This window comes from Trichoplax adhaerens, genomic scaffold (genome assembly GCF_000150275.1).
Source record: "Trichoplax adhaerens TRIADscaffold_15 genomic scaffold, whole genome shotgun sequence".
Taxonomy (NCBI): domain Eukaryota; kingdom Metazoa; phylum Placozoa; class Uniplacotomia; order Trichoplacea; family Trichoplacidae; genus Trichoplax; species Trichoplax adhaerens.
The window spans coordinates 1,457,316-1,478,065 of record NW_002060957.1 but is presented as its reverse complement, the minus strand read 5'-3'; the positions used below and the strand labels follow the sequence as shown (position 1 = coordinate 1,478,065).

Below are 20,750 nucleotides of genomic sequence, written 5' to 3'. Positions count from 1 at the left end.
TAAAAGACGTTTGTACTACTGTACTGTATAGTATTGGGGTGGGATTATACAAACTGACTGTATACACTGTACTGTACACTGTACACTGTACAGTACAGTTCGTCGACGTCCGATCTGACAACGAACGTACATACCGAACGTCCAAAATCGAACGTCCGTTGGGCGTCCAATCGCTCGACGTCTACAGCACTAATTACTAGTAGCACAGTACAGTACACTGTGTACAGTGTACAGTGTACAGTATAGTGAGTGTACAGTACTGTGTACTGTACACTCACGTGTACACATCGAAGTTCAAATTCAAATCAGGGAAAGGGAAAATTATCAAGATAGAAGATAACTTTGCCAAATTTATTAAATAAAATAGAAGGTGATGTCACGTGGCAAAGTAAACGCAGCCGCAGCCCTGTATAATATAATATATATTTTGTGACATGATATAGATTGAATCGATAGATAATAAAGTTTCATCAGCCATCAATTAATTCAGTAATGAAGCAAGTAAGCAGCTCATCGTTGGCCTGCCTATCGTGGACACATTGAGGATATCATTTTAGATACACACTTTAGTTGAGATAACCAGCAAATTGTTAGCTCGTATCCTTATTAAATGCTTGAACGACTGCTGCCTATTCGCCTCTCTTTCGGTTTACTGTTAGCATTGTTAGTACAGTTGCTGTTGCTGTTGTTTTGGTGGGTAGATAAATAATTGATTAGAATAGAATCCCTTGTTCAAGGTAACATATAGCTCGCCTCAACATAGGAACTGTGCACAAGTCGACTGGATATAGTAACTACAAGCAGAAAGCAATCTGAACTGATTGTCACACTCCGATGCACAGTAATGTCTCCACTGTAAACACTGCCGTTCAAGTGTTCACACAACTTATTTATGAACTCAATTTCTTATAGGTGGAATTGATCTGTTATGCAAGATGATGATGATGATAGCAGCTTATAAATTACTCCACTAGTTCAAGTTGCTTACCACTTCAAATAGGTCAACGTGGAAGAATCCATGGCTACCATTGCATCGCCAATCTATTGGGGACTAGATCCTCTCTTTTCAGCTCATATCAAATTATTGATTCGAGATGTCGACCATTTATTGGCTGTCAAAGATTTCACCAACGTCTACCTCTATCACGACCACATTATTTACAAAGTGGAAATCATGGGAGATGTTGTCAGCGTAGTCAAGAAAAATAAATTGGACGAAATTGTACTGGATGATGGTACCGGCAGAATTTCTTGCACGCTGTGGAAAGATCGAGATAAAATCCGAGACTGCAAATTAGGTGATTTAGTCACTATTATGGGCAGAGTGACTGAAGGCTACCGTGATAGCGGTAAAAGAATTGTTGTCCAACGCCTGGTTAATGATACGTTACGCCCTAATATCGAGTATAAAAGATGGAAGGATATCATTCAACTCCATCAACGAGTTTATACATGCAATGCATCTATAACGCTACCACTGGGCAAGAAGCAATCTTGCCAGCAATGGACTGATACTCAAAGAGACACCCTCATTCAAGATGTGATACGCAAGCAATTACAAACAACTGGCAACCATTCATTTCTTTATCAGGAGATGTTGGCCCATACAATACAAACATGCCAAACTCCAAACAATCCTGCCCAAGATATACAAGCATCGTTCGATAAAGTATTAAAAATCATGGTACTCCACGGTGAATTGTTAATGAAAGACTTCGATGGCAATTGCTTTCAACTTATCAATCCTAGCGGTGATCTTGCTCAATTGATATTGGAAATTATGCAAGAAAAAACAACCGTTGAACTACAACAACTATGCTATCTTCTTCGATCTACCCTAACGTATGCACATCTACGTAAAGATACCGTCATCAAGGCATTAACCTATTTAGAAGAACAAAGCTTTATTTATAGCCCTCAATCCAATGTGTACAAGTACATTTTCGGTAAAGCCAAATAGCCAATGCATTTATTAAAACATATTAACCCATCTAAGATGGAAAATTGTATTTTGGGATGCTATTAAAAGTGCCATACCAGGCATAGATACAAGAAAAGAAAATATCAATAACTTGTAATAGATCATCTGTATAATGCATATCTAAACCAACAACTTTTAATCAATCAATCTTTTCGCTCTACACATACAATTCCAATTAATGAACAAGCAACCAATGCAACTATACAGCATAACAAATCACACTCGATATCATTATAAAATTTTTATCATGTATATTATTCATTTTGCTACTTTTTTTGAAATTCTTCAATCTGTTTCTTTAAATGACTTAATTTTTTATAAAGTTGGTACAATTTGCTCTTATCCTTACTGTAGGAGGTATCCTGCTTAGTAGAAAGGATAAAACATGCCACAATTGAATATTTAATTTAAGAGACAGTACACTTACAGTCCTTAGCTGTTGTAATAATTACCGCTTACCTTAGTGATGTCATCATACTTCTTTAAAACTTCATCGGTAATTTCCTGCAAGATCGAAAATAGCTGTTATTATCAACATCATACCAATGTGTCAATAGTGTTTAGCAAAGTAGAATTGATCGGCCTTGTAGAGTACAACTTGCCCGGTATTTACTGCTGTTTTCAGGAAGACTTTCCAACTGTTTCTGTTTCTCTCTAAAAAAGTCAGCAATATCACTATACCTTTCTTTAAGCTTTGTATATTCTGTATAATCTTTGTTAAAAATGCGTTTATAGCGATCTCTCTCTGCCATAGCAGTTATGGTTGGATACATCCTACCATTGAAAGACAACAATGTTATGACCACGCATTTTCCGGTCCATTGAAAAATGCAATAAAATTTTAATTGTTAAATGATCTTATTTGTACTGCCGACGCAACTGTGATGAACTTACGCCAGATAATCGATTTCGCCCGCTTTATCATTTACAGCGCTAATAATTGAGTTTAAGTTTTCTATTAAAATAAAATTCCACATTTAGTTATTCCCCAATGAAATTGCTTATACTTGTCACCATAAAAGATTACCAAGTTTTGATCTCTTTTCTGGCTGCTTTACAGTCTTTTCAAATTCCGTTTCGTGGATATTTCTCTTCGTTTTCTTAATGGACGTTGCAGGCTGCGCGTCACCATGGGGCCACTTTTTATCCGACCCTGAAGGAGGATTTGTAGAGACTGATTTTTTCGGGCTAGGTTTATGTTTTTCTTGCTAAAAATTTTAATTGACCAAAATTTGTTATTATACTCATCTATCTTACAGAGAAATTGAGGCACATAGTACTGTATTGCAATATCAAAGGGGCTAACCTTTGCGTCGGTACGTCTAGCATTCGATGACGACTGGGATATATTTACATTGTCACGTAAAGCATTGGAGCAATACTTAGAAATATTTCTGCAACCAAAAGCATTTCAGCCATTACACTATTTCGTTATTAACTAAACTATATTACGCCTATTATTGACTTGGGATAATGTATCAGTAAGTACTTGATAATACTCACAAAGCAACTAAGCGCTTATCATTTTCCGTATAGGAGGAAAACTTATCCACCTAGGATAAAATTTTTGAAATTGTTTACCATGAATGACTAATTGATTTTTCAATATTAGTACATCATGAATGAACATGCCTACAGTAGTAATTGTGAATACAGTCACTACAACTATTATGACTATCAATTTGCTGAAATATAGCTCATCAATATTATCTTAACGATTAGTACCTGCACTTCGGAGTACAAGTGTTTATGTAGATAAAATTTATTATTTTTCATAACGGCAACCTATATTTTAGAATAGGGTTGTTTCATGCTGGATTAGTTTTACAGAAATGAATGTAACATTGTATGATAATCTTAGCGTTCTACATACTATACATACCTCTTTCAAGATGCTACCTAGTCTATTTGTATCTTTCTTGTTGGCTCGTCCATCTAGAATGCATTGATATGAACGTAAAGCAACGATTGACGAACAGTTATTATCACTTCAATACAATTTAGTTCAATTTTGATACCACAGGTCAGAATGCTACCTTTATGTAATCTAGTGAGAAGTTCTAATTTGTTGAGAGGCTGGATCGCTAAATAATGAATAACTCGATCTCTATGATAAAATGATATAATAAGCGTAGTATTTAAATAGAGTTGTCATTCTTTAGGCAAGTAGCACTACACAATTATAAATCGTTACAAAGTTGTCATACTTATAAGGCTTATTGCTCGATGTAGTAACGTAATTTGTCGACCGTGAAGGCAAAAGTGGTTTACTGGCAGGAATTGTACGAGTTGGGCGAAGTAGAACTGGCTTGGATTTATTGCGCCCACCTTTCGTAGCTATAAAGACAAGGAAACATGTATTGGTAACATCACTTTGAAGCTAACATTAGCCGTCAATAGCACTATCCTCAACGATAACCAATAGATCAAACCTTTACTGACTGGATTGACCAACTTGGCCCTAAAATCAACAATTCAATTGATTGGTCAAGTAGCTGCAATTCGGTTAAAAAGTTGCAAGAGTATCATTTTAGTCATGAAATCCTACCGTGATTCTTTGCGTTCTTCTTCCGCTTTCTCCATTTTGATTTTTGTCTTGGCGTAAATTTCATCAGTAGCTTGAATGGACATCCTGGTAGTGATACTCCCTTCATAGATCATTTTATCCGAATGAGATTGGTGCATAGAATAGCATTCAAAGGGACCCCGATCTTCCGGTAAGGTTGTACAAGAGAACTGAAAGTCTCTGCCTCCATTTTTATCCGGTATGAAAATTCTCTAATGAGTGGAATAAGATTAATACTTTGAAAATGCCAACGGCAAGCTATTTGTCACCAATTACCCTTATTAAGTGTCGATTACGTCTAATCCAGATCAATCAATAGGTAAAAATTACACTGTTTCCATCACAGCCAATGGAAAGTGATGGCAAACTACATTAGAGCAATGCCCAAGTTGCTGTCGTAAATTGATCATCGTTTTCAACTACTTTATCAATTGACTATAATCTATTTACTGATATTATATTAAAAGTACAGTATCCAAGTATTTTGAACGACAAATAAAGTAGTAAAACATAGAACGCCTGCCTAATGCATTTTGTCCACGCTATTACACAGTCCTAGAATAAGTATGGCAGACAATGATGATCAAAACGACTCAATCAAGCCAATGTCATTTCATTAGTATCAAGCCTTACCCCAGTCTTGCCATCACATGATAACGTTGGGTGATCTTCATTTAATTTCTGTAAGATTCAATTTCACAAGAAATGACAATTACTACGTGTGGATCAAGTTTGATAATAACATGGTTTGCACATCATCATTGCTATGCTCCATGTATTTGTACTGCAGTCAATGGATAAATTATTGCAAAGATCGGGAAATGGTTCCCTTCTTCATTGTTGATAAATAAAACTGCCGACTATACAGTGTCGCTTGATAGAACAATTTCGCTCTAGGACGCTAGTAAATAGGAAAGTTATCCCTGTCGGAGATGAGTCCACAAAGCATAAGAATAGGACTAATATATCTACTGTCCGTCTACCTAGTGTACATGTTCTATTGGGAAGTCAATAACATCCTTTTAAGGTATGCTATATCGGCATGCTGCGGTTCCATTTCCAACTATCCTACCGTCGATAGATTGAGAGTGGATAGCTTTAATGGATACTATTCTATTCAGTGCAGGGGAAAAAAACTAAATGCACTTTTAATCCATTTAACATGGGTACGTTAAGCCAATTCAAATGTACCCATCGCTACTGATGTAGCCAATCTAAGCAAACTCATCCTTCTCGAGCGGCAAGGATGACAATCCTTTTTTAAGCGAGATGATGAAGGCAGTTTAAGGAAGTTTAAGGATTGTTTGTTCCGAATCGAGTAAGAAGCAAACAAATGTAGTGATATTACTTACCAATGCGAACTTGATATAACTGTCCAAAGCATTTAAACAACTATCTGTCAATTTAACTTGAACAGCAACGATAGAATCATCCGTCGATCGATTTCGAGACAGAGTATAATTGCCACTTTGAATGGAAGACATGATCCAACAAGCAATGTTTCCAGTATGGAAGAATCAAGAAGTGTTGGATGGGCTAGCGAAGACAACAAGCCAATCAATGACCACGATATCAATGAATTTCTAAGCAATGAATGGTCAATTTCAAGGTAAAATCCAATGCTGTCCAAGCACTTTCCTTCATCAGTCAATCGCTTTCCAGGATGGATTTGTCGCCGACTAGATAAATCGGCAAATGATAACCGAGTTCTTTTTCGATATTATCTAGCGCTACTCTAGCTGATGACGGTGTCAATTCTCGTACCGGCCGTCTCGTTGGCACCCTGCTTTACCAGACGAGAAACGATTGGAACGAGTTGGTTGTCAAGGCAAGAAATTTTTTCATCCACTTGATCAAATGGTCGACAATCTGTTCGAGTTAGAGGAGACAATCTGAAAGTAAGGCACTCGGCTGCTCATCAATAAGTAGAGACTTGCCAGCGATGGTAATGGAGTGACTATGGAGGACGGAAAGGGGGATGTGCCACTACTTCCACTTCAACGATAGACTAGTACACTACAGTACTATACGCTAGACACTGGCGTACGGTGCAATCGATAGGCGAAGAGGAAAGGATTACCGTACTTTCTTGCCCTTTCCCTACCCGCTCGAGTATGGAGTATTTGGCAGCAACCTCTTTTAAAAGAGACCTCGGCAGGGAGTCTAATGATGGAGTCTAAAAAGGGACAGCCCTTCTATTTCCCCTTCTTTTCACGAGGTTGTCAAGCTATCCTACTTGCAGCTTTGGACAGTAATGGATTGAGTTAATCCTAAACCGACATGGTACTGTAGACCATTGTCGACGATGGCAGTAGGACTTGTCATTCTCTCTTTCTCTCCTAAAATGCAAAGTTGAATGCATTTCCTCTGCCATGTTGCAGTAGCGGAGACGAAGACAAGACCGTAGAGTAGTCTCTTTTGACAGCAGTTCTACCGAGAATACAAGTATATTACTGAGATTTGATGGCTGGACTACAAAAGAGAGACAGCATGCATTGATCGATCATTCAAATAGGCGTACAAGTCTTGAAAAGTTGCCTATGCGAACTACTTGTTAAGACGGCAATCACTGCAGTGTACTGTATAGGGCTAGCAAGGGATGCATCTCAATCTTCTCATTCCACGATTCAACTCCTAAAAAGAGACCGTATGCATTGATACTTTGCATAAAATGGTCATTTCCAAATACACGTACAAGCCTTAAAAAGTTTCAAGTCTTTACTGTTTGCTGATACAGTACAATATTGTAGACGCACTCTTGAGAGAGAGAAGCAGTTCTGCTACCAAAGGAAGTGTCTCACGGATACTCTGTGACTAAACTACAAAAAGAGATGGATAGCATGAATTCATTCTAAACATGAAATGGTCATTTAAATATGCTTGTACAAGTCTTGACTGCTTACTGATAGGTACTGTAGACGCATTCTCTCTCCAAGCAGTCCTGCCACAAAAGGAAGTGTCCCGATTATTTGACTGCATGACTCGATTACAGAAAGAACGCAGCATGCATTTGATTCTTGCTTAAAATGGTCATTCAAGTACGCGTACTAGCCTTAAATGAAGATTATGAAAAAATATCATGCCTTAGAAAAGAAAATATCTCATTGAGACTAGCAAAGGAGAGACAGCATGCATTGATTCTTTACACCAATGGTCATTCAAATACGAGGGTATGTCTTGAATATCAAATTGGAAAAAGTTTCCAATCTTGACCGTTTATTACTGGGACAGTACAGTATTCTAGGTGCATTCTCTCTTGAAGCAGTGTTGCCGAGAAAAGAAGTATCTCACCGAGATTTTACGACTGGATAACCAAAAGAGACAAGATATATTGATTGATAGCATAAAATGATCATAAATAATGCCTTCAGTTGAAACTTGTATAGTACTACAGAAACACTCTCTCTTCAATCAGTCCTACCAGTTAAGGAAATGTCGCACGGCGATACTTACGACTGCATGACAAAAAAGAGACAGTATGCATTAATTCCTTAAGCTAAATAAAAGTGGTCATTAAAAATGCCTTCAATTGAAACTTGTGCAATACTGTGGAATAATGCAGTACTAGATGTGCACTCTCTTGCTTTCTCTATTTGAAGCAGTCAATACGCAAGAAAAATTTCTAACTTCCACCTACAGTACTCAAATTCACAAATGGATTCGGTTATTGTAACAGGAGAGAACGTGAGCGCTTACTTTTAATAACATTGAAGTTGTTTTTCTAAGAAACATATTGCTATCATCAGTTTTGCATCGTTATTGTTGTTAACGACCTAAAACTAATCATCTTTTTACTCAATCAGATGTAGGGATCAGTAAAGCGCAGTTTAGGAAGCATATACTGCGATTCGGACTACTGATATTCAATTTTTGGACAGTGCTAGTCATGCTTCCCACATATATAATCCGTTCCATTTTTCTACATATTCTCGCTATAAGTGTATATATAAATAGCGCAATGTCTACGTGATAAGATTCCTACTGAAACTATTATGCTTTCCAAACTCTATTCTCGCTAAGAAATTCGACTGAAATCGAAATGGTAGGTAACCTCGCTAATCAACGCAAACTACTACAGTATATATACAGTACGTCTAAAAACCTTCTTGTCGACATTTCGAAAATCGTCAGATAGCGATTGATTTATCCGTTCTGTATGACCACATTTCGCTACTCACCTGTTTGGTGCTTACACACTTGTTATGCATACAGCAGGCGCTGACTGCTTCAGGTCTAATTAAATTAAAAAAAATCACTAGCAGCGGGATAGCATCAATCAACCTAAAAGCGCTCCACCAAATGGAATTAATACAAGATACAAATGTTGAAGGAACGAATAATTTATTCTTAGTTTTATAGTACATAAAACAATATCACCAGCATGACCATTGAAATAGTTTATCGATGTTAAACATTCATCAGCGATTACTTTAATGGCCAAATTATTTCTGGTAATCAATAAATGCGATACATTACACTATGTCGGTATCCACGATTGGGTGCAACTGCAAAATCCTGTAAGAACAATAACAAACGACCCAAAACTATCATGGTCGAATGGCCAATCACATACATGTTGGTAGACTAAGCTACAAGACTAAATACTTCGATAATTCACTACGTAACATAAAATCATGCTCGAACCACATATCTTTACAATTAACAACTTCCATGCACTTTTCAAATACAAGAGAAGAATGGTGATATAACGCTGATGTTGACGATTTCATTTTTTTCCCTCGATGTGCTTTTTACCAATGAAACGCTTTAAATTCCATTGTTGCTGATCCAACATATTCGGACCATTGTAAATGAATAACGCCGTCAATTTACCATCATAGCATAGATTTGGTAACAACTATCACACATAAAAGCATAAACAATAGTTACAAAAAACAAATCAATCATTAGCCAGTCCAGCAAAACAGTGAATTGACTCACCTTAGGCGTAATAAGTAAATATTGAGATACTTTAGAATTGGATGATACTTCTAGAACAAACTCGAATATCCTTTTTTCATTTTGTGGATCCATACCCTGAAAATATATCATAAGGGTACTACCATCACATTATAAAACTCCAAAGATAATCTAAATAAACGAAACTCAACACATTTCTACTATAATCGAGACCTGATTAATTTCATCGACAATTCTAAACGGACAAATAGTAAACTCTTGAAGGGAAATTAAGTAGATTATGGTAGCAACACTCCGCTCTCCACCACTTTGTAAATGACTATCTAGTAACTGAACTTTGTCGGTCGAACGAAACTTAACCCAAATTTCGATGGCAAACTTAGAAAAATCTTCATCCTGTTAAAAAAAGTAGGATTGATATGTAGCATGATATCAAAAAACCCCTAAAATTATAATTACTAATTCAAGACTATCAGTAACTTGGTAAAATATAATACATTACTCTATTGTACTTGATTACCTTATTTGTACGCAATTTTATTTCTCCAACACAATTTAACTTGTTAAAGAAATGTTGAAATTTCTGATCTATACCGGCAGTCATATGCTTAATACCTGTAGTCCAGCTTTGATAAGAGAGAGAGAATTTAAGGTCACGCAAGAATAAATGGATCATTGACAATTACCATTCTATCATTACCTATCAATGCATTCTTTTACTTTATACTTTTCAGCGTAGATCTTTCCTTTCATCTTTGAAATCTATAAATAAGGAAATCAACAATAACGATGACCTTATACTACCAAAGCTCTAAGCGCAAGATTTGACTATGTCAACCTAGCATTAGTTGTGTTAGCCTCACAGAGCAGTAAAATACCGATAACAAAAGTGCAATCAATACCTCTTTCTTAAGCGCCGTTATAGCAGAATTATTCTTCTCATATTCATCAACAACCTAATATAAATAATCGTAGTAGCAATCAATCTACAACTCACAGTCCCTTACAAAAACATAAAAATAAATGCCGGCAGTTACAGATGCATCATCTTGAGTATTTAATTGCAATTTCGATTTCTCTGCCTGAATCTTTTCATTAATCTCTTCGATATCATCTGGCTCCAGTGACAATTGCTATAAATTAAAAAGTTACGCACATCTCGTTAGACCATTCTGTAGAAACATCGACCCCATTTAAGTCATTAAAAACATTTTATCCAAAGTATTGAAATAACAAAACAACTGAGCGTATTACTTCCTGTAGTTCCCTTGGTAGATTTTCTTTCTGTCCAACGTTACTTTCTTTCTTGGCAACATTTAATGCATTCTTAGCAGCATCCTTTAGCACTTGAGTCTCCTTCATTTTCCTAGCTCTTTGCTCCTAATGATTTAAGTTGATAAACTTAGTTTATTATCGCAGTATAGTAATCTCCAATCAATACAATACTCCTTCTTACAATGACATCTGTAGCTTCTTTTTCGGCCCTAGCCAATATTTCCGAATAGTATTCATATTCTCGGTTAATGTCTAACAATTTGACCAGGTCTATGACATTCTTTTTGACGCGGTCAACGTATTGCTTAAGCAATAGCAAAAATACAACTTTATCAACTAAACCTATTATCAGTAAACATTACGACATGGACTATGTTGAAACCAACCCAATTAAGAAACCTACTCATACCTCTACAATACTCGCCATTCTTTTAGTTAATTCTAATTTCTCTTTGTCTATATTTTTTAAATTTTTAAATAGTTTATTTTCTTCTTCGTCTTTATCAAAGTAGACAGCTTCTTCTTGTTCAATACTAGGAATAGAATGAAAATTTTATTCAATTGCAAAATCCTTCAAAATGATATCAACCTTAATTAGCCAACCTTTTCCGATATCCATTAATTTTAGTTTCTAAAACAACTATTCTAGACTTCCTATTTTCCATTATTTTCTAAGTATTACGAGTTAATAAATGCTACATTAATATCAATCTAAGGCTTACGCATACATAAGTGATAATAATAACTTACGTGTATGTCACAATTACTAATTACAAAATTAATCCGTTAAATTAACTACTACTAAATTTAGTTTGTCAAATATTTACTTTGCTTTGATTTATTGTTGCAATCTCTGCCTCAATTGGTTTAAGATTTTCCTTAATATTTGCAATTTCAGACTGTACAGATCTGACTTGCTCTTGCAATTCAGATCTTCTGTTATTCAAGGCTTCGACATGTTCTGTATCCACATTGATATTAAGGTACCTTGCATCTCTAAAATTATCCAAAAAACAGAGTAATCCTTAGTAGTGTAAACTTGAACTATATAAAGAATACCACTTTAGCAGGACGATCAAACAACATCTATTGCTAAACACTTTCTAAGTATATATCCATCGGTGATAGCATGCAAAATTCCGAATACAGCAATACAAAAAAATGTCTTGCTAATTCGTAACAATCAACAGACCTGATAGCTGTAATTCGTGTTGAAATTTCTCTTTGGCCATATCTCGATCGCCGACAAACATGATGATCATTTGCGACATAAAAGTCGTCTATTTTCAAGTCACTTACAATCTACAGCAAAATCAAGCAATTAATTACTTAATAATAAGCGAATAAATATCTACAAGTAATCACAACTAGCTGTAAAGTCCTGTAATAACCAATCTAGTACATGCCTTCTTTGTATGTCGTGTTACAGATTCATTCCCAATTGGAACTTTATAAATTCTGTACTGACTGTACAAGTACTTTAAGACAGTACTTGGTGCATCAATTAGGGAATTCATGTAACAGCTAAAACCATACTTGCTAATAAATTAAACAATGGTATAATGATCATCAATAATAAGTCATTAATGAAACCTTTTTGATAGGAGTTACTACGAGTTGAACACTATCAGTAATACAATATTCAAAATACCGAATGTTATCTATAGAATGAATCGGTTTATATTGATCCATCGGCTGACCATTGGGAACAATTGCATTGACATTTAGCTTCTGTTTATCACGAACCTAATAAAGAAATATGAAAATGAAAATAAACATACTTATCCTGACCACGTCATTTGTAACTTTTATCAAAGACCTATTTTGTAGCTATCATTACCTCCTGAAGGAACGTCTTCGAATCATCACTATTAGAGAAGACGAATGCCATCATATCGCGTAAAGCTATATGGTTCTCCACATATTTTGCACAACGTTGATCTCTTACATTGATCTGCAATAAAGCCGTAAAATATATGTTTAGTTTGGTTATCGATATCTGGCGTCAATTTTTAAGGCAGTTATACCTCAACTGCGATAGGACCCCAAATTTCAGTAGGATTCTTAAATTGGCGTTCATTCTTATTCTCATTTAGCCATTTTGCCGCCTGATAGGTATCCTTTGAATAGCCCCTCACAATATCTAATCTTGCTGTCTTGACATCATTGGCTTTATTGAGATCTGTTTCAATATCTTCATATAAAAACAAAGCCAAGCAATATCTATGTTATTAATACAATCGTTTACATAAGGTATACAATTTATAAATGTAACACCTTTAATCTCTGTCGCTATGTCACGACAGCGCCCTTCGGCCATTTCCTTTTCCGGTACAAGCATTCTCCGAGACGTTTCTAACTGGCGAAACTCAGATGACTTTTGAGCGATTTCTTGCTTTTAATTTAAGGTGCCGATATCAAAATCAATGCAAATTCATGAATAAACTTAAAAATCTATTAACAGGGACATTATTATTGTGGTTTACTTCCAACTCCTGCATGGGAGGAAAACATTTCAGCTCATCTTGAACACTGGCAAGCTTTCTTTTTAAATCATCTATTCTATATTAGTTAGAGATTATGATATTGTCATGCGTTACTACAAGGTATCAAAAGCTCCCTTCAGAGCCACAGTTATATACTCTCAAACCTTGTTACTCTTTCTTGGTTATGTTTCTCTTTGAGTTTGAAATCATTCCTTAAATTTTCAGCCTATTTTGGACAGTAAACTTACCATTACTACATGATTAAAATAAAGAAATTGATTGCCATTGTCCATACACCTAATTCAATTAAAAAATTGAACGCTAAAGCCAACCTTCTTAATAAGTTTATAATTATCGCTTTTACAAGCTCGAATCTTGTTCTGGTCATTCTTTATATCCGTCGACTGTTTCAGAAATTGTAAGAGAAGAGTGTTACGTTATACTAATTGGCATGCAAACAATTTCATGTAAAACTTGACAACATCCTCTGAAGGATACAAACCTGTTTGTCGACTTTGAATTTTAAATTAGTACGCTTTTCTCTCAGCTTATCTATAGCATTTATCTGAGGCGTGTGAGATTCTCGTAATGCTTTTAATTCATCCTCTAGTTTCTGTAACTCTTTCTTACTGTGGAAATATTTCATTCGTTGGTTGTTATATTCCTGTCATTAAAAAAGGTGGCAGTGTGTGTAAAGGTTACTTTAATCAACGTACTTGAAAATAAAGGATTAAACTACTAAGATAGGCAACAACTGCTAAATGCTGAAATACATACCACCCAACAGCGTTTTATTTTAAGTAGTCGAAGTTTATCTTGATGCTTTTCGCGTTCTCGATATCTTTGCACTCTTTGATGCAACACTTGATTTTTACTTTCAAGATCTTTTAAATGTTCTTCCCTTTTGTTAATTTCTTTCTAATTTTAAATAGTGCAAGAAGCCAGAAAGAATTATCCGCAACACGCAATTACCTTAAGAAGAAAATGAACGGAGGAAATAGATTTTTAATCACGCCAAGGCTAAATTTTACCATTTGATTGTCTTCTCCAGATCGAAAATTTAATAATTTTTGATGTTTTTGATATAACTCTGGATTGATCTGTGTTTAAATAAATTGCAACTAGTTCATAAAAGGGCTTCTGTAAAAGTAGAATGCGGCAAGTCATAACCGTTTTTTCCGTTTCCTTCAATAAATCTTCGTTTGACAACCTAGCAAATTCTACTACTTTGTCCTTTAGGTAAATTACGGAAGCATGTAAACACGTATTAGTACAGTCTTTACCAATTTTGATAGAAGATAAAGTTTAGATGCCCAAATAAATCTACTTGTAATTTTATTACTACTTTCCACTGAGTAGAGCAGTAGAATTATTGTACAGCATAGACTCACTTGAGGTAGAAATTGGCAAAGATTATCCACTTGAATGTTGAAAGATTTAACTAATTCTGCAACCTACAATAGGGTAATAAATGCATTATGACGATCTTTCGTCTATTTGAGCCATGAGCAAAAATCAAATCACCGAATGCAAAACAGTATCTGCCGTACCTTTTTTTTAGAACTTTGTGTTCCATTTATGAACCAGTTACTAGTACTGCCTTGCATATCGCTATTTTGCTTAAAAACTGATTTAATAACGGTACTTTGTGGTAGATCGAATCTACGATGGAAAATTGATAGTTATATCAGGGCAACAATTTGTGATGAGACCGCATTGACAATCACACACAGTGTAAGGGCCTTTGCGAATATTTATCAGCCTAACACTGTCTATGGTCCCCTATGGTAAACTGATTTTATTTGATACACCATGCAATAATCCTGTGAACGATTTTCAGTACAAAGAATCTATACCTTCATTAAAATGGAAATAGCGGCCTAGCGTCAGCTCTACTACTACTACTAGTGCTTAACAAGAACCCTCGAACGGAATAATGATGAATACGTATATTAAAGGAATCATCCATTCAAATCCTTAAAGTAGGTATTTCTCTCCTTGTAAAGTAGGAATAAGTCGGCTGAATCGGCCCATTCACTCACTATTTGTAAAGGATAGGCTATTTGTGCGTTATTGCTGCGATTGAGGTCGAAAATTGTGGCAGTAAGCACTAATGCGGTTCCAGCTGCAAGTCTCATTTAATTCACGTTACGATAGAACATGGTACTTACAGGGTAATTTCTACAATAGCTTCCATTTGGCCATGCTTGATAAAATCTTTGATCTAAATAAAGTAAAAAAATATTAATTTAATATATGATGACCGAACTCTGTTTAGCGCCATTCCATCAATATTTTCGGGAATGTGTTAGAGTCGTGGGCACTGTCAACAAGTATTTGAGCAGCTCGAGTCGTTTGTTATCAAGATATGGCGACGAGTTTGCAAATCTTCTAACTGATAAAAACATTCGATTTAGGCATTGTTGTGTCAGTCAAGCCTGTCCTTTAATTAATTATCATTTCAATTTCATATTTTGAGGGCAGTTTAGGTACACAGAATTCCATTTGTAATCCGTACCGCTGCAATGCACTGGAGATACTAGCACTTATGACAACGATAACAATTTCTGCCTCTTGTGGTATTTTTAATGTCTACTGTTCATTTTATTGGACCGCATAGCTTCATGGATGCTTCATTTCGGATTCGCTTTCATATAACGAGCTATGCAAGCGTTTTCTTGTCGTTGTTTGCAGCCGTAATGCCGCGCCATCAATTGATTACTGTATATCGAATAGCTGTACAGTATATCATGGCAATGACGACAGCAATTCTAGATATCATCATTAGATTGATTGCCCACTTTGCACACTCTGAGTTTGATTATTGAAATTCGTTTGGATTGCATGGTATCATATAGCATTGATTGATTTCAATCCAGATTACGCTAGCATTATTTCATTAGATTGTACTGGAGATCAGAGGCCAAGTGGATAATCAAATAATAACCATGCATACAATTATGACTGGCATGGACATGGAAAATCAACACGAAATACGCTTACTTACTTGCTTAGCTCTACCCAAAACACTCGGAGAACCTGCTAATCCTAGACATACTGCACACACAATGGAAGATTTACCAGATCCTAACATGCATAGAACCATAATATCGTTTGTCAACTTCGAACTTTTTTAGCCCCAAGAACTGTATTTAAGCGTAAGTTAATTCGATCATCCTTAACTTCCATAACGACCACCAGCATCAAACTAGCTATTTTCTACCTACCGTTAGGTCCTGCGACTAAGTTCATTTTTGGACCAAAACGAAATTTACAATCCGAATAAGTCCTATATCCAACAAAATAGAAACAGCATTCTGTTAAGGAAGATCATCAATCTGAATAGAAGATGGCTATTTCAATCCATAGACATAAGTCTTTCATTGGAATGCAAATGCCATTACAAGAAATTTTTGAGGCGGATTTCCAACAGAGAGCCTCGGGAGTATTGCTGTTCATCTTCAACGCTGCTATCCAATGCCATTAGCAAAATGAACACATATAATCAAGACACCAATAATCAACAAGTCGTAATGAACAATTGCAGACTAATTAAGCGGTCGATTCTAGAGGATAAGCCAATCCTATAGGCATTTCTAGTGGTAACGATCGGAAAAATGGCGGAAGCGCCGCCAGTCGTCGAGCTTGATCTCGAGTTGCTGCAAGATTATTAAGAACTGGGCGGGTAATAAGAATGGGACGAGCTACGGACTGCGGAAATCCAGACACGATCCAAGCCGATCTGGCCAGTACTAGGGTAGGCTGTTTCAAACAGTCTGAAAATTCCATACTACACTATCATCCATCGCTACCAGCAGCATGACGAGGCTGGAGTTCAATCACACTGTATCAGCATGACATCTCAAACATGGCTGCGCATTCCATACAATCTCTACAGTCTGCGACTTGTTCTTCAAGTGATGAAATACGTGTAGGCGCGTCCCTTCCTTGACGACTATAGTCGCTACTCAGACCATTTTACGAGGTGAAATAGCTCCTATACTCTCTACTAATCGTATCTAAATTAGCTGCAAACTGCTGCTAAGTTGGTTTTGTGCAGTATGTTCTAGTTATACCCTTTCATTGATACGATATAGTAGAATGACGGGAACAGCCTCCACTTTATTTTGTACCGAAAGTAGCGCCCTGTCCCCTCCTTCCTCGTTTGCTGCCCTTTGTAGAAACAGACTCCAGGACTCCTGGACATGGAGTGTGTCAATATGACTGGATACAAGCAGTCGAGCTACTTCATCAATAGCCAGCAAGTCTATCCAAGTACGTGAACAGTCATCCACTCAATACGAGCTAGATAGAAAGACCCTTATTTCAGTTTTCAAGCCTACCAAAGATGACTGTATAGTCAACGATCGCTTTTACGTCCCCTCTTTCCTTTCTTTCTCATTTGAGCAGTACTGTACTGTACAGTACAGTGTACTGTACTGTACACTCACTGTACTGTACTGTACACTGAGTGTACAGTACAGTACACCAGTTCAATCATTCAGACAGACGGACTATTCTTAGCAAATGAAATGAGGCGGACAGTATCGAAAAATGACAACTTACAGGACGTTGTATGGATCTTCCTTGCCTCTTTTCGACATCACTAGTACTAATTTCAATACCATCGACGATCTTATATAACTGTTTCCTAGCCAAACTTAGTAATAGATTATAAGACTCAACGTAATATTACTTAATTTACAAAAAATTAGTCAATTCAAAATCGACCGTCTGCATACTAAAACACTGTCATCACCAAGAATTGGGCACAATATTTTGAAAATGTCTGTCCGTCCAAGGGTGATCTTTCCAGGTCTTATTCGAGTAGTCCATGCCTCCAGGTATCCGATGCAAACATCATCCACCTCTACCTGAACAGAGTGCGTCGGAAACAGGATATCGATCATACGATATCCATATGGAAATAGGCAGTGAAATCGAGTTGGCACCCACTGATAATTTCAACAACAATCGTACTGTACTGCAGGTCCAGCTATAGGTCAAGCTCTGCTTGCTTGCACCTCCTGAGCTGGAGCTGCTTCTAGGTATCTCAGCTTCTCCAACTCGATCGAGCAATATTGGACTACCTTGAAGCTACGCTACATCATTATCAACTTGGACTACTGGATACAAGTCGAACTCAATTGCCTAAGATTATATTGATGAATGCTAGACAGTGTCAGTTAGAGCGGACATACCTTTAATCTTCATCGGTAGCAAATGAATTACGATCGACATCAATCACCACGAATTGCAGAAAGACAATTTGGCTATTTTGACTTGCACATGACGTAGGATATCATTGCACAGTGAATTAGATACTTTATTCAATCCAATTAAAATAGTGTCGAGATCAATTGGCGTATTAAAGACGAGTTTTCTATTCCACTATCAGCATTAATCAACGTCATAAGTGGATCATTGAGCTGAAGGACACGGAAATTAATCGAGTAGACTCGTTTGCTCCTTTTCATTTATACCATTGTCATTGCTATGCGATTCTCGATCAAAGGTGTTGCTATTTATTACAACATTGATTGTAAGAGAATCATGTCTTCCATGCCTCCAATAACATTTAATGCGATTGGCTATTTAAAGTCTTGTTTTGTCGAGAAAAATGGCTCACCGCGCCAACCATCAGTCTGTCGCCAATCCCGAGCTCAACTTGCCATTGAATCCAATTTTACCAACCCTCATCATTCACTGATGAGTTTACAACAATTCTCTCATGTCTGGTAAGTTATTCTATATTTTGTCATATTGTAATAGATTAAAATAGATATAGAGCTATTACAAATCAACGTTTGATCAGCAACAATAGTATTGATCGACCGTTCTGTAAATAGGAATAGGATTAAGTAGGCATGTCATACGCGTATTTAAACACCGTTGCATGTCTTTTACACATAGCAATTTTAGCATACAAATTGATTATCTCCCTTTTTCAGGTTAATTTTCCTATTCCATATGAATGAAAATACCCATGTACGAGCTAAAATTAAGCCTCCCCGGTTAGACGGGGAAAAAATTGGTGTTTTTGCATCGCGCAGTCCTCATCGTCCTAATCCTATTGGCTTAACTCTAGCCAAACTAGATAAAGTCGACGGTAACATCATCCATCTATCGGGCATTGATATTGTTGACGGCACACCAATCCTTGATATTAAACCATACATACCAGATTATGATAATCCACCAGCCGATCAAGGTATATTGATGTCTAATCTTAACAGATAGGTTACATTAGATAGACCATGAAATATAACCATGTATTAAAATTCTTTGTTAATCGAACTTCACTAAAATCAACCTCGTACAGAATGAAGGAAGGAAGCCAGATAAAATTGACTTGGAATAATCTGTCTTGCTTTGTAGATATTCAATTAGCATCTTGGCTTACTTTACCTCCAGTAAAACCGCTCACTGTACAATTTACTTCACAAGCGGAGGATGATTTACAACAATTCTTCCCAAGCGAGAATAACACTAGCCATTCCAAATATCAGCTGCAATTATTAAAAGATAGCGATGAAGCACGATCGGTTATTCATGATGTTGTGGCATCTGATCCGAGATCGACGTATCGAAGAAATAAATGCACGGATGAAGTTTATCATTTTACTGTTGATAAGTTGAATATTAGTTGTAAATTTGAAAATGAAGTTGCTATTATCACACAGATTGTTCCAGTAGATGATATCCAACATTTACGAGATAAGTTTATGAAGAATGCCGGTAGTCATCAATAATCTCTATCTTGCTCCATTTTTAAAGATTCTTGGAATAGGTTCGATAACTACTTTGTTACATTAAATGTATTTTATGGGAGATTTTTAAAAATGAAATAATTTGTCATAGGATTGCAATTTAGCTTGAACTAGACTCATGAAGTAACCATAGTACTGTTGTTCCATGATAGATTGCTCCGATAATTACTTAGTTGCGCTAAATATATTTTTAGCAGTAATTATCAACATAGAATAATTTGCTATAGGATGGTAATTTTGCTTAAATTCGACTACATGAAGTAGCCATGGTACAGCTGTACCATGTTGGATTGCTACCTATAGTACCAACGATTATTTTACCCGCGTTGTAAATCGTATAGCATTTTCTCCATTAAGAAATATCCATCATAAACTAAAGCGATAAGACTATTACTGTTTTATAAATCCGATTATTATGTACTGTATATTGCTACAGTTGCATGTTATTTCGCCAATAATAACATTCTCCCATGGAGAATCATCTCCTCCTATATCAAGGCAATATTAAAGACTAAAGTGATTACTTGCAATGAAAATATTTTATTTATACAATTAACTGCAAGTTAAGCTATTATATTATAATAAATTACAATGTAAAATGATATCCTTCCAAAACCTGGTTTTTCTTTGATATAAAAATACATTTTGGTATATACTATAAAAGGTAATGAATATAAATTGCTATGATCATTAAATATCCATGCATAAGAATTATTATATCATAGAAATAATCCATTTACATCATAAACTCT

General features: G+C 36.0%; 4 protein-coding genes across 4 annotated transcripts; 2 read left to right on the top strand and 2 right to left on the bottom strand.

Annotated features, from left to right (window-relative positions):
* Window positions 1-1,018: 1,018 nt before the first annotated feature.
* Window positions 1,019-1,960, top strand: TRIADDRAFT_60488 (uncharacterized protein; the record flags this gene model as incomplete). Its single annotated transcript, XM_002116468.1, has 1 exon — window positions 1,019-1,960. The coding sequence occupies one exon, from the start codon at window positions 1,019-1,021 to the stop codon at window positions 1,958-1,960; it is 942 nt and encodes a 313-aa protein (XP_002116504.1).
* A 503-nt stretch (window positions 1,961-2,463) lies between these two features.
* TRIADDRAFT_60487 (uncharacterized protein) lies at window positions 2,464-6,031 on the bottom strand (the record flags this gene model as incomplete). Its single annotated transcript, XM_002116371.1, has 14 exons — window positions 2,464-2,485; window positions 2,663-2,755; window positions 2,876-2,936; window positions 3,009-3,189; window positions 3,288-3,375; window positions 3,485-3,534; window positions 3,707-3,766; window positions 3,864-3,916; window positions 4,018-4,088; window positions 4,189-4,318; window positions 4,414-4,442; window positions 4,530-4,759; window positions 5,181-5,228; window positions 5,900-6,031. 14 exons carry the CDS (start codon window positions 6,029-6,031, stop codon window positions 2,464-2,466), a joined length of 1,248 nt encoding a protein of 415 aa, XP_002116407.1.
* Window positions 6,032-9,273: 3,242 nt separating this feature from the next.
* On the bottom strand, window positions 9,274-17,832 carry TRIADDRAFT_60486 (uncharacterized protein; the record flags this gene model as incomplete). Its single annotated transcript, XM_002116370.1, has 27 exons — window positions 9,274-9,405; window positions 9,489-9,584; window positions 9,681-9,863; window positions 9,988-10,093; window positions 10,168-10,229; window positions 10,370-10,423; window positions 10,475-10,600; window positions 10,722-10,847; window positions 10,924-11,046; window positions 11,152-11,275; window positions 11,346-11,413; window positions 11,570-11,738; window positions 11,935-12,044; window positions 12,336-12,488; window positions 12,583-12,696; window positions 12,770-12,965; window positions 13,393-13,454; window positions 13,561-13,632; window positions 13,731-13,892; window positions 14,006-14,146; window positions 14,260-14,328; window positions 14,620-14,682; window positions 14,779-14,890; window positions 15,400-15,452; window positions 16,236-16,315; window positions 16,456-16,517; window positions 17,795-17,832. 27 exons carry the CDS (start codon window positions 17,830-17,832, stop codon window positions 9,274-9,276), a joined length of 2,856 nt encoding a protein of 951 aa, XP_002116406.1.
* A 949-nt stretch (window positions 17,833-18,781) lies between these two features.
* TRIADDRAFT_60485 (uncharacterized protein) lies at window positions 18,782-19,980 on the top strand (the record flags this gene model as incomplete). Its single annotated transcript, XM_002116467.1, has 3 exons — window positions 18,782-18,966; window positions 19,180-19,439; window positions 19,607-19,980. The coding sequence occupies 3 exons, from the start codon at window positions 18,782-18,784 to the stop codon at window positions 19,978-19,980; spliced, it is 819 nt and encodes a 272-aa protein (XP_002116503.1).
* Window positions 19,981-20,750: the final 770 nt, after the last annotated feature.